This window comes from Hyperolius riggenbachi, chromosome 3, assembly GCF_040937935.1.
Source record: "Hyperolius riggenbachi isolate aHypRig1 chromosome 3, aHypRig1.pri, whole genome shotgun sequence".
Taxonomy (NCBI): Eukaryota; Metazoa; Chordata; class Amphibia; order Anura; family Hyperoliidae; genus Hyperolius; species Hyperolius riggenbachi.
The window spans coordinates 88,567,393-88,581,931 of NC_090648.1; the positions used below are offsets into that span (position 1 = coordinate 88,567,393).

At 43.4% G+C, this 14,539-nt stretch overlaps 1 protein-coding gene across 3 annotated transcripts in view; it reads left to right on the forward strand.

Annotated features, from left to right (window-relative positions):
• The window catches only part of ADGRL1 (adhesion G protein-coupled receptor L1), a 652,811-nt gene that overhangs the window by 407,395 nt on the left and 230,877 nt on the right, over positions 1 to 14,539 (forward strand). For all 3 annotated transcript variants that reach the window (XM_068274518.1, XM_068274520.1, XM_068274519.1), the window contains exon 4: positions 7,501 to 7,714. In XM_068274518.1, the coding sequence (XP_068130619.1) occupies positions 7,501 to 7,714 (214 nt within the window). The remainder of the gene's footprint in view (positions 1 to 7,500; positions 7,715 to 14,539) is intronic.

A 14,539-nucleotide genomic window follows, 5' to 3' on the forward strand; every position in this document is an offset into this window, starting at 1 on the left:
GACCTGTTTTCTGGTCTGGGGGTGTGACTGAGGTGAAGTCCCCCATAGGAGAGGGCCGCTGCTGCAGCTGCTGCAGCCTAACCCTACTCTCACACAGAACCCTCCCTGTAGCTATCCCTAACCCTTAGACCCCACTGGTGGTGCCTAACCCTAAATCCCCCCTGGTGGTGCCTAACCCTATGACCCCCCTGGTGGTGCCTAACCCTAATGCCGGGCATACACGGCACGTTTCTGGATGCAATTATGCGCCGGATCGAGCCGCTGGCTCGATGCCCGTGCATCCCCGCGATTCCCGCTCGTCCCCGTCGGCGCTCCTTATCAGCCGCTCGATTCCACCGCTATTGTCGGCGGGGATCGAGCGGGGAATCTATCCGGCAGGTCATCGGACCTGTCGGATATTATCAATCGAGCCCATCAGCGGCTCGGTTGATAAGGAAAGAAAGTGCCATGTATGCCCAGCATTAGACCCCCTGGTGGTGCCTAACCCTAAATCTCCCCTGGTGGTGCCTAACCCTAAGACCTCCCTGGTGGTGCCTAACCCTAAGACCCCCCTTAGTGATCGCTTTATTGTGTAGATAATAATGTTTTACAAATAGTGAATGTAAAAAAGGTATAACAATTTACGTACTGATCGTTTTATTATGTGAATAATAACATTTTACAAACAGTAAGGGATAACATTTTAAATAACGTTTTAGTTAAATACGATAGATATGTTTAGCATTTTTGTAAATGTTATTCGTCACGGGTGCATTTTGTAAACTTAAATCATCACAAGCGTAGTTTGAAAACATTAATAATCTCCGGGCGCCGTTTGAAAACATTAATAATCCTTTTTTCCTGTTCAAACGATATTTATTATGGGAGTGAATGGTGGCACCCTTTTTGTCCACTTGCCTCATGCGTCCAAATTTCCTGTCGCCAGTGGTTTAAAAGCATTTTATGGCAAGGGCCTATATACAATTAACTTTTACTCCTGAGTTTTCTCCTAGGTGATATTTGCACCAGCAAGCAAGAAAATAACCAAAATAATGTTGATGGTACTTTTTCACATACTTTTTGGTATATTTTCACTTGCAGAGCGCTGAAAACGTATTTTAAAGAGAAGGTGAAAAATTATCTCTCAGGAGAGAGAAATTCAATTCACTTTTTCTCCTAAGTTTTCTCCTATGGGTTATTTTTACACTTTGCCATGAGATGCCTTGTAAACCACCTGCAAGCAAGAACATTTCTATTCTATTGTGACAGTAGTTTTCACCTACTTTTAGGAACTTTTTTATTTTCACAGTTTTGAAAAGGTATTTTAAACAGAAAATGAAAAATGATCTCCCAGGAGAAAACCTCTACATTTGAGGGAACGCGCCGGGGGTTTCCATTACCCGCCATTTTCAAACTGGATAAATTTGCTAAACTACTTCTCTTAAAATGTACCTGTTGGGGAAAAAAGTATAGGAAAGCCCCTTTGCCTCCACTGATCTGGATCTAGCGCTGGGATCCACCAAACCTCTTCGACAAAGGGAAGTACTCCCGCCCTTGAATGCACAGAGCTGTTTTTCTGCCAAGCCCAAGAGGTTTTGTGCAAGGCGGCCTGCACAGTGTGGCCACGCCCATTCATAGACGGGAGAGCAACCATGAACTTTGAGAGGGTCCCGGCCCTGGATGACGAGCATCCAGAGGTTTCCCTCTACCAAGGTAACTTTCTCCCCTTTTTTAACGTCACAGGTTTGCTTAAAGAGCAATGCTACTTGTCTGTGAATGGCCCACGTCATGTATGATATTAATGCCAACCATATATAGCCTTCAAGGTGTACCATTTCTAAAAATAACATCTCTCCATTAGCGTTGTATGACGAACGCTCCTGATTCAGTTCTTCACAGGCTGCTGGGCACAGAAAGACTTCAACAGTTTCCTCATGTGAAGATTTAGTGTCAGGCTGCTGTAAGAGGCATTGTAGTCCCACTATGACACCAGCTTGCCCCCTTATTTGGCAGCATGACTCTGTGGCAGGTCTGCATCTCTCTCTAGCAGCATGGCTGGGAATGTCCTCATTGCATAGCTCCCAACTGTCCCTCTTTCGGAGGGACAGTCCCTCTTTGGGAGCCTGTCCCTCTTTCCTCCTCATGTGTCCCTCTTTCAGGACTTTGTCCCTCTTTCTATGTAAATATATATATTTCTCTACTAAAAATGTGTTTGACTCTAAACTTTATTCCCATCCTTTAAATTGATCTATTACTAATTTTAAAATGTTACTATGAAGGAATTTGAACCAGGATAGAAAGGACCAGTATGGTTTGAATTATAAAGACAACATATTTTTCTTATGAAATATTTATGGCATGCATGACTAGGGTTAGCAATAGTAGATACACAAGAGCGCTGGGCACTAAGACGTCTGCTACCAGTGAATTTATTGGACAGATACAGGTACAGATACAAGGTTATGCAAAGGGAGGGGTAGGTCTAAAGGGGCCCATACACCTAACGATTTTTCCTGCCGATATACAGCCGTTTCGATCACAGTGATCGAAACGGCTGTGAAATCGCCGCGCACACCGCTGACAGAACGATCGATTTCCGTCCGAAGTCGATCGTTCCCGTCGATTCCCGTCGACCCATCCGTGCGGAAGATTTTTCTCGGTCGGGAGTGCGTCGTTAGCGGCGTTCGAATGCCTGACGACTGACGCAATACAGCGGGTATACATTACCTGTTCAGGCCGGCGCGAGTCCCCTGGTCTTCTTCTCCACTTCAGGCTCCAGACCGTTTCTTCTCCGCTTCGGGCTCCAGAGCTACACAGAACTTCCTGTCCCAGCAGGAAGTTTAAACAGTAGAGCACCCTCTACTGTTTAAACTTCCCCTGGACAGGAAGTTCAGTAGCCGGAGTGGAGCAGAGCCGGAGCGGAGAAGAAGACAGCGGAGACTCGCGCCGGCCGGAACAGGTAATGTATGCAGGGGGGGGCGGCAGCTCCACAGATTATGATCAGTTTCAGGCTGAAATTGATTCACAATCTGTTTGCAGTAAAGGGGGCCATACGATCCCTCTCTGATCAGATTCGATCAGAGAGGGATCTATCTGTTGGTCGAATCTGATGGTAAATCGGCCAGTGTATGGCCAACTTAACAGCCGTTTCACGGATACTACCCTCCCTTTGCATAACCTTGCATCTGTACCTGTATCTGTCCAATAAATTCACTGGTAGCAGACGTCTTGGTGCCCAGCGCTCTTGTGTATCTACTATTGCTATTCCGAATTGCTGTAGCTGGAGCACACCACGATCCCAGGGGACAGATTGCTGGTAGCCAGCATTGAGTGCCAGCCACCTCTCTACTCTTTCCACTGACTGCATGACTAGGGGTGTGACGGGGGTGTGATCAGGGGTGTGGCAGGGGCGTGGCTTAACTGTCCCTCTTTCTCAACTCAAAAAGTTGGGAGGTATGTCATTGTGGTATATCAAAGATCTTGTGTTCTGGAACCCAGGTTTTCAACATATGATACGCATACCCCAAGCCCAGGGATCACTTTAGTTGGGCTCAGGGTACTTGAGCTCGTCATAGTCAAGCTATAATATTACATACCTCCCAACATTTTGAGATGAAAAGGAAGGATACTTTAAGACACGCCCCCTGCCACACCTTTAACCACGCCCACCACCCTAAAAATTCATGAGCAAAAAAAACCCATTTTAGAATTCAGAACACACTGGTTAATTTAATCATCGTTAGTTTTTCTTCATATTAACATTTGAAATTATGTATTCATTTAAAGGATGGGAATAAAGTTTGGATCCAATTAAACACATTTTTCAATAGAAAAAAACATATATTTACACAGATCTGTGTTCATCAGTTTTGAAAGAGGGACAAATGAAGGAGAAAGAGGGACAGAGGAATTTAGTTCCCAAAGGGAGATTTTCAAAGGGACAGTTGGGAGCTATAAAAGGGAATATGAGGTGACAGGCATATGGAGGCTGACATATTTATTTCCTGTTACACAATCAGGGCCGGATCTAGATTTTTTTTCTGCATGAAGCACACTTGTGAGGATAAGCCCCACCCCAATCCCCAGGGAAAAACTAGCAGTAGAGTGCATTGAATATTAATTAAGGGGCGGGACCAAACGCATTTAGATGCACAGCAAGCAAGCTCTGTGCTCTGTGAGGCAGGCAGAAGCAGCAGAGCTGAGTGAGAGAATGACAAAGATCGGCTCAGTGCAGATATAATGCTGCAAGGAATCACATGATTCAATCAGCTTCATGGTACGGCCTGCCCTGTACACAATGCACATTGCCTGGCTGTCCTGATGATCCTCTGACACTTACGTTTAGCCATAGACCCTGAACAAGCATGCAGATCAGGTGCTCTGACTGAAGACTGACAGGATTAGCCTAATGCTTGTTTCAGGTGTGTCATTCAGATACTACTACAGCCAAAGAGATCAGCAGGATGCGTACATCAAAAAAGGGCGTCGGGAAAAAAGGGCGCGTGGTGTAAACGATAAACAGTATTATCGTTTATAGAAATATTGTGTAGAATTTCGTTTAGAAATAGTGTTTTATGAATTTATAAATCACTAAATAATGTGTATGAGATCGGCAATTCTTAAAACGTTAATCTTCCCTGTTTGTTAAGTGAAACTTATATTTACGTTTGTTAAAAACCCTCCCTGTACCTATCCCTAACCCCTAGACCCCCTGTTGGTGCCTAAGCCTAAGACCCCCCAGTTGGTGCCTAAACCTAAGACCCCCCTATTGGTGCCTAAACCTAAGACCCCCCTGTTGGTGCCTAAACCTAAGACCCCCCTATTGGTGCCTAAACCTAAGACCCCCCTGTTGGTGCCTAAACCTAAGACCCCCCAGTTGGTGCCTAAACCTAAGACCCCCCTGTTGGTGCCTAAACCTAAGACCCCCCAGTTGGTGCCTAAACCTAAGACCCCCCTGTTGGTGCCTAAACCTAAGACCCCCCTATGGATAATAATGTTTTACAGACATTAATAAATAAAAAATGTAAATAAAAAAATGTAAATAATTTTTTGGGTGGATAATAATGTTTTAGAAATGTTTTAGAAATAGTGATTTAGTATCTTTATAAACGTTATTCGTCACGGGCTCATTTTGTAAAGTTAAATCATCACAAACATAGTTATAAATCCTTAAAAATCTCCGGGCGCCGTTTGTTAAAACGTTAATAATCTCCAGCGCCTTTGTTAAAACGTTAATAATCTCCAGCGCCTTTTTTTCCCTGTTCAGCGCCCATTAAACGATATTTATAATGGGAGTGAATGGGGCGCCCTTTTTGTCCACTTGTCTCATGCGCCCAAATCTGCTGCTTCCCAGCAGGATAGCCAGGCAACTGTTAAAGAAATGAATATGGCAGCCTCCATATCCCTCTCGCTTCAGGTTTCCTTGAAGCCCCTTGCACTGAGATCTATATGAGCATGGGAAGCATTAGTAGAAATGATTCCATGGGTAAATGAACAGTTCTGTGGGTCACAAAATCATTTAGCATTCGGTCATTAGGAAGTCACACGTGCCTCCAGGATATCTCCACCAATCCCCAGCAGAAGGAAATGTGGCACAAATAGGCAAGGGCTCAACCCATAATGGGATTAGCCTGTTCATAGATGAATGAGAAACTCACTGTGAAATAAAAGGCACCACATTTTTACCGCTCTTTTCTAGAGGCGCCCGAAGAAGAGGAAGAATCCCAAAATGGTTGAATCTTAACCATTTCAGCCCGCGGGGATTTTTCACCTTATGCATCAGAGCAATTTTCACCACCCATTCATTCGCTAATAACTTTATCACTACTAATCACAATTCATTGATCTATATCTTGTTTTTTCCGACACTAATTAGGTTTTCTTTGGGTGGTACAGTTTGCTAAGAATTATTTGTTTATAAATGCACTTTAGCAGGATTAATAAGAAAAAAATGGAAAAAAACTAATTATTTCTCAGTTTTCGGCCATTATAGCTTTAAAATAATCCCAGCTACCATAATTAAAACCAATGTATTTTATTTGCCCGTTTGTCTCGGTTATTATACCATTTAAATTTTGTCCCTATCACAATGTATGGCGCCAATATTTTATTTGGAAATAAAGGTGCATTGTTTCCTTTTTTCATCCATCACTATTTACAAGCTTATAATTAAAAAAAGAAATGTGTGTAGTATACCCCCTTCAAATGCATATTTAAAAAGTTTAGACCCTTAGGTAACTATTTATGTCTTTTTTTTCTAATTGTAATCTTTTTTTTCATTAAACATTTTATTTGGGTAATATTTTGGTGTGGGAAATAAACAGTTAATTTTTAATGTTGTTATATGTGTAAATTGTAATGTAAAAAATATGTAGATGTAGTTTTACTATTTGGCCACAAGATGGCCACCTTCAGTTTTTTTTCCCTCCTTGTGCTTCTCGCTAAGCGGAAGCACAAGGGGTATGCGGAAATTTTGACGTGCAGAAAGACTGAAGCCTCTTGTAAGAGTGCTTCGGTTCTTCTGCGGGGGACACGGATCGGTGATCAGGAACCATGTTCCCGTTCACTGATCCCAGGGCTACCTTTAGGGACATTATATGATATAATGAATTGGTTGTGTAGTACGGATAATTACTAGAACATTAGTAGCAAAGAAAATATTCTCATATTTGTATTTTCAGTTATATAATTTTTTATTTTTTTTTTATAACATTGCATCATTCTCTAATATTTGCAGTTTACACACTATTCAGTGGGCAGCAGTGGTTAGCTCTCTCGCCTTGCAGCGCTGGGTCCCTGGTTTGAATCCCAGCCAGGGCACTATCTACAAAGAGTTTGTATGTTCTCTCCGTGCCTGCGTGGGTTTCCTCCGGGCACTCCGGTTTCCTCCCACATTCCAAAAACATACAGATAAGTTAATTGGCTCCCCTAAAAAAAAAAAAAGTGGCCCTAGACTACAGTACTTACACTAGACTACAGTACTTACACTACATAATATAGACATATGGCAATGGTAGGGATTAGATTGTGAGCTCCTTTGAGGGACAGTTAGTGACAAGATATATATATATATACACACTGTACAGCGCTGTGTAATATGCCAGAGCTATATAAATACTAAATAATAATAATAATATTCAGCATTCTAAATGTTTTTACAAAGCAGTCTTGTGAACTATTGACCTGTCCTCTGAAGAGAAAAAGAAAATACAGTGATTGATAATTGAGATAACAAGCTTCAGAAGACAGAGCTCTCTGAAAGTCATGGAGCTCAATGGCTTTTTTGCATAGATAACAACTGGAGTTTATTAACTCTTCCTGTACTGGAAACAATATTAGACTTATGCCTCTGCTCCTATTGTTTTATTTCTTTGCTGTACTACACATACAAATCATTATATCATATATTTTTTTTTACGCTTTAAGAAAAGGAAACTATTTCTCTAAATACTATATCTTTACCCTCACAAGGTTACACGTTGGTTACCCTTACGAAATATAACACTCTTGTTTCCTCCACAGGGCTGAGTCGGGCAGCTCTTCCATTTGGACTGATGCGTCGAGAGTTGGCGTGTGAAGGATACCCGATTGAACTGCGGTGCCCGGGAAGTGATGTCATTATGGTGGAAAATGCAAACTACGGGAGGACGGATGATAAAATATGCGATGCGGACCCATTCCAGATGGAGAACGTGCAGTGCTACCTGCCGGATGCCTTCAAGATAATGTCTCAAAGGTGGGTGTCGGGTTCATGAAGCTTCATACGGTGCAGTTCAAAGCTGAAATTCCACTACAGTTGAGAAAACAGATCAGTCAGTCGTTCAGGTCTATACATTACTAGGATCTTGGCAAACATTATTTTAGATTTCTTGTCCTTGTTTTGTTTACACACACAAATGCAGCTATGGGCCGGTGGACACCAAGAGCGCTTCTGAGCGCTTTTTAAAACGCTTGCACTTCAAAAAGCGCTTGGCTAATGTATTTGAATGGGATGGAGCACACCAGAGCAATGTGCTTTTCTCCCAAACGCAAACGCAGGTCCTGCAGCATTTTTTGCTAATTTCTGAGGCGATTAAGCCTCAATGTTTAGTATAGGAAAGTGGAAAATCGCTCTGAAAAGCGCTAGATCAGAGTGATTTTCCAAGCGTTTTTGTTACAGAAGCTGTACAGTTACAGCTCTACTGTAACAAAAAATTAAAAATTATACACCAAACACTCCAAAAATCTCTAGGCATGCTTAGAAAATTGCTAGGCACACGCCTAGAATCGCCTTAAAAAAATCACTTCAAAAAGCGCTGAGTGTTTGCTTTTACGCTAGCGCTTTTTTGGTGTGCACTGGCCCTATCTCACAGAGAGAACAGCACAACGCCTGATGGGTGTGTCACAGTTTGCTGATTACTTCAGATGTTTCAAATAGGTTGCAGTGCTTCTTGTCCCATGCAGCTTATTATTACTCATGAATTAACCTTCTTGGCTTTCTGATTAGTTCTGGATTTTAGGGTCTAAAACCTGTGCAGTATTTTTCCTCTTTTAGACCCTAACACTCATAACTAATCATAATACAGCCCCCCCCCCCCCCACATGCCCACGACCCCAGAACGCACGACCCCAGGATCCAACGCTGCATTTTTATTCCTCCTGTCCTCCGAGGGGCGCTCTATCTGTATGGTGGTAAGATTGCCGTCGGTCGCCCGAGAGACCGGGAGCCTCGGAGGACACTGAGAAGACTGTCTGGATGCGGGGAAGTGGGTTTTGAATGCTGCTCCCCTGCGGTCTCTGCATTAACCCACCCAGCGGTAATAATTTTTTCAACCAGAGCCTGGGTCGGGATTACTGCTAGGAAGGTTAATAGTGGGGTTACTGGGGTGTCGAGGAAGGTCATTTTGGGAGGTGCTCTTCCCCGCACTGCGCCTGACCTGGGTGCCGCCCATAGACATCATTTCAGAGGCAGCAGGGTGAGCCGTCAATCGGATCACCCAGCGTCAAAGTGACCGGGCGATGAAACTCTATGTAGGCTTGGGGTGTTATTGAGCTGCCCAATCCGGTACTTCCCTGACAGATTAGGCAAGATGGCGACTTCATATGCAATAGAGCAGTACAGCACGTCCTCAGTAGTGTTTGAATTCAGCATATCAAATTTGGAACACCCGAACACTCGCTAACACCACCAGTAAGCACCATTTCAGCACCAAACATGCACACAGGGTTAGAGGGCTTCGGTGAGGGAACAAAGTGGTCTGTACACGCAGATAGGCATTTAGTATAACAAGTTAGAATTCTGTACTGAAGAAAAACGTGCAGAGATAGTTCATACACCACCATCAGGAAATGCAGTTTATATAGAACAGAGAGGAACACAGACCCTGTCCACTTGTTCGGTGCTGAAATGGTGCTGAAGTGGCTGTTCGAGAGTATTTGGTATTTCCAGATTCGATATGACAGATTCAACCACTAGCCATCAGCTTGCATGCCTATTTACATGCAAATTATATGCAGCTTGAAATCGGGCCAATCAGATGGACTTCCTGCCATTTTGGATTGGCCCAATTGCAAGCCGCATGCAATCTGCATTACCTTTGCATGGAAGATGGAATTACAGTAAAGTCCCTGGCATCCGGCACAGGTGGGCTTTGCCGGATACCTCTTCTTGCTGGCTGCTTGAGAAGTCAAGCAACCTGCCTAAAATTAACACCAGTCTCCCCCTCGTAGGCAAAAGGCAGAGCGGTGCACAGCGGAAATGACTCTTGTAACTTCTGGATCTGGCCGTCTTTACTCCTGCAGCTCCCAGCTGCTTTATTGCATCCTCTGTGCACAGCTCCTATGCGTCACGTGACCCAATGGGGGTCAGGTGACACACCAGAGAGCTATATGAGAATGCAGCTAGGAAGGCTCTGTAAAGCTTCCCCCCCACACACACCTACACACACACACACAAATCAGCACATATAAAAATGCCATCATGCTTGGTTAGTGCCACGTTTGTGCCCATTTGTGCTGCAAAAATTAATATTTGTGCTGCTTTCATTTTAAAGATAATATTATTATTTCCAAAACAATACCATCACCCAGCCCCCATACAACAGCTGGTATGGGTGGGTAGTGCTGAGCATGTGCTTATTTGTGCTGCAACTTTTTTAATCTATCTTTTTTATAGTTTTTGAGATATTCACGTTTTTATAAAGGTCTCCCTCCGTGCCGTTCCGCCGGGTCCCTGCAGTTCAATAGTCCCCCCGGAGGCGCGGATGGCGTCCTCCGTGCATTCAAATTCTATTCAGGTACTTAACTTTTTTTCTTATTTGGACTCATAAGTCCTTTAAGGGTCGGTTCACACTTGTTTCAAAACCGTATCCATGGCTCCGTTTTTTTTTCCCTGGGCAAAAACGGAGCCATGGACACCAATGTTAAAAATAGCGTCCGTCTTCACACACTTCGTAAAACTGATCCGTGGGCTGTGCTTTAGAAAACTGAAAGGAGAGTCCGGATTTTGCAGATTTCCCCAGAGCCCGGATACCCGAGGAAGCAATGAAAGGCAACACACAAATGGATCTCCCTCTACACACACAACTTTGCACATAAAACGGATGCCAAAGCAGATTGCCTTCTGCCTGCTCCTCCCCTCAGCGTCATCTTTGTGGACCTCTTTGAAGGAAGGGCACATTTTTTGACATGTTTAAAGGGACTGGAAACGTATGCTGCAAGAGCACCAGAGATGGCCCGAACCTCCAATTTTAGGTTCGCGTGAACCTACCGCGAAAGTTCGGTTCGCTCAAACTTTCGCGAACCACCATAGACTTCAATGGGGAGGCGAACTTGAAAAATTAGAAAAAATTATGCTGGCCAGAAGTGTAATGGAAAAGATGTTTCAAAGCATCAAACACTTGGAGGGAGACAAAAGTCCCGGAAAAAAAATTGGTTTCCACACAAAGCAGTGTTTTAAAGGCAGAAATCCCATTCAATGCTAAATTGCAGGCCTACACTACTATATGTGTATACATCAATCAGGAAGTGTAATCCTCCCTTCCTCCTCCGGAGGAGCTAAGACTACTCCTGGGCCTTTCTTGTATTTGAAGAGATGAGTGAACTTTGACCCCACACTTTAAAAAAAAAAAAAAAAAAAACAGCAAACAGAGAAGCTTCCCCATATTGGAGCATTGGATTTGGTAAAGTCTTAAGCCAATGTGTTGTAAGACACAAGTAAGCTTTAGGTTAGCAGGAATGGTTGCATGGCCATCTAGCTTTTCATCCTTCCCAGGCCAGCTAGGCTGGCTTCAGCCTGTAGTGTCGGTAGTATAGTGGTGAGCATAGCTGCCCTCCAAGCACTTGACCTGAGTTTGATTCCTGGCCAAGGTATGTAAGTGTGCTTTTGACATCCTACAAAGCCCTGGAAGACAAGATCCTCCTCTTCCAGGAGAGAGGGAGAAGCTGTTGTGGGGTGCTATATAAGGAATAACAAGGAGCAAGCTAACAAGCCTACAACAGCCTAACTAAGCTTTCCCTAGCAGAGTCTGTCAGCAGCTGTCCCTTAACTAATTACTGTAGGCAGACGAGTGAGTAAAACAGCTGGAGAACCTTGCCTTTTATATCCAGGAGTGAGTGTAGTCTGATTGGCGACAATGTGCCTGCTGATTGTGATGTAGAGTGTCAAAGTTGACCCTAATGGAGCATTATGGGGGTGAACCAAACTTCCACAAAAGTTCGCCTTCGCTGGCGAAAGCGAACCACCTAAAGTTCGCCTGGAACCGTTCGCGGGTGAACCGTTCGGGCCGTCTCTAAAAAGCACATTTTAAAAAATGGATCAGTTTTTAGAAAAACTGGTCTGTTTAAAACGCATTCCGATCTGCAACCTGACAAGTGTGGCCCAACCGTAATAGAAGATTCCATTACATAGGGATTCAGGTACTTGTACCAGATACACAGCCAACCCCCAGACAAGATGCACGCAAGTACCTGTCATTTATATTATTATACATGTATATAGCAACAATCATTTCTCTGCAGCATTCTACAGAGAGAAATGCACTAGTGACATCAGTAGCTGTCCTTCAGCTGGAATTGAACATTGTCATTATTGTTATGTACTTACACAACGCTAACATTGCCCCTAGTATTTTACAGAGTACATAGTCATGTCACAGACTGTCCTCAGAGATGCTCACAATCTAATCCTCACTATAATCATAGTCTAATGTCTTTACCACACCATTATTATTATGTACGTATACAACACTAACATCTTCCCTTGCACTTTACAGAGTACATAGTCATGGCATGGACTGTCCTTAGAGAACCTCACTATCTAATCCTACCATAGTCATATTCTGTCTTAGCCATATTATTATTGTGTACTTATATGTAGTGATGGGCCGAACCGTTCGCCTGGCGAACCTCTCTGGGCCTCTTACTACTTCCGGGTCGCAATGACCCAGAGTAGTACGCCTGCGCTGCCCGGCGGAGCGCGTCCTAGATCGCGCTCCTGTTGCCGGGCACTCTCTGCGCATGAGCGTGATGTCACTCATGACGTCACACACATGCACAGAGAGTGCCCGGCAACAGGAGCGCGATCTAGGACGCGCTTCGCCGGGCAGCGCAGGCGTACTACTCCGGGTCAGAGCGACCCGGAAGTAGTAAAACCCCCATGGATTTAGAGATGTTCGCCGGCGAACGGTTCGGGAACCGTTCGCCGCATCTCTACTTATATGGAGCTACCCTCTTTCATTGCACTTTACAGAATACATACGGTAGTCATGTCATGGACTAACCTCAGAGAACCTCACTATCTAATCCTACCATAGTCATATTCTAATGTATTTACTATAGTATTATTGTGTACTTATACAGAACATCTTCCCTAGCACTTTATAGAGCATATATATATATGTCACTGTCTGTCCTCCTTAGGGAAGCTAACGATGTAATACTGACCATAGTCATATTCTAATGTCTTTACTATACTATTATGTACTTATATAACACAAGCATCTTCTTCTTCCATATCACATTACAGAGTACATAGTCATGTCATGGACTGTCTTAGAGAACTTCACTACCGTATCTAATCCTACCATAGTCATAGTCTAATGTCTTTACTATATTATTATTGTGTACTTATACAGAGCAGAGTACATAGTCATGTCACGGACTGTCCTCAGAGAACTTCACTATCTAATCCTACCATAGTCATATTCTAATGTCTTTACTATATTATTATTATTATTTACTTATACAGCACTAATATCTTCACTAGCACTTTACAGAGTACATAGTCATGTCACTGATTGTCCTCAGAGAAGCTTACTATGCAATCTCGACCATAGTCATAGTCTAGTGTCCTAATATTATTATTATTATTATTAATATTGATTTATAGAGCACCAACATATTCCCTGGCGCTGAAACAAACATGGGGTACCTAATACAGACAATGGTATAACACATTCCTAGACACAAATGGAATAACAAATTCCTAGACACAAAAGGGTGAGAGAGCTCTGCCCTTGCGAGCTTACAATCTAAAGGAATGGGGGAGAAGAGGTGGGGTAATATACAATATGCATACCTAGAGACAGTGTGTTTTTAGGTTATCTAACAAGGACTATAACTTGGCCGGGGTAATGGCCTGAGTCAGAGCATATGTTTGTCGGAAGCTGTGAGTTTTGAGGTGGGAGAGTGATGTGTCTTGTTACTATGTGGAAACTAATGAGAAGATGTACTGGTAAGAGAGATCTTGGAAACTTTTGTAGGTTAGGGTTACGAGTTTGAACGGATCCTCTTGGTAGCCAGTGACGAGCTTGACAGAGAGGAGCAACAGAGGAAGAACGAGAAGAGAGATGAATGAGTCGAGCAGCTGAGTTCAGTACAGATTGGAGCGGTGCCAGTCTGTTAGTTGGTAGTCCACAACGCAGTACATTATAATAGTCCAGACCAGATATTATAATCAGAATCGGCTTGGCAATTAACCAGAGCAAACGTATGGATAAAACCCAAGACAGTGTAGTTCCACCCCTAAATGTAATCTAATACACAATTTCACATAAATGAGTATGGGGCTTTAAATGAACAAAATACAGTCTTTAATTCTTCTTATAAAAATCTTCACAACTGCGGACACATGGATCACCACAATTTCGGATTCCCAAATACAACAAAACGATTGCCTGACACGTGTTTCACGGTACAAGACCGCTTCCTCAGAGGCATACAGTGTGCATATACATCACATGTCGACCCACCTATAGAATGTGACCGCAATCTGTGAAGCTACAAAGACTGGTGTTCAGCGTACAGATCCCGGCTGCCACAGCTATCCCCGGGAAAGAAAGTAGAGCATCCAGTTCAAACTCTTAACCCTAATCTGCAAAGCTCTCCCCAATCTCTCTTCCCTGTACATCTCCTCACTAGTTTCCAGATACCAACCCAACTGCAATCTCAGATCTGCACATGACCTTCTTTTATCCTCCTCTAGAATCACCTCCTGGCATTTACGTATACAAGATTTCACACGTGCTTCACCCCTCATCTGGAATCCTCTTCCACAGCACATCCGTCACTTTCCAAACTTTGA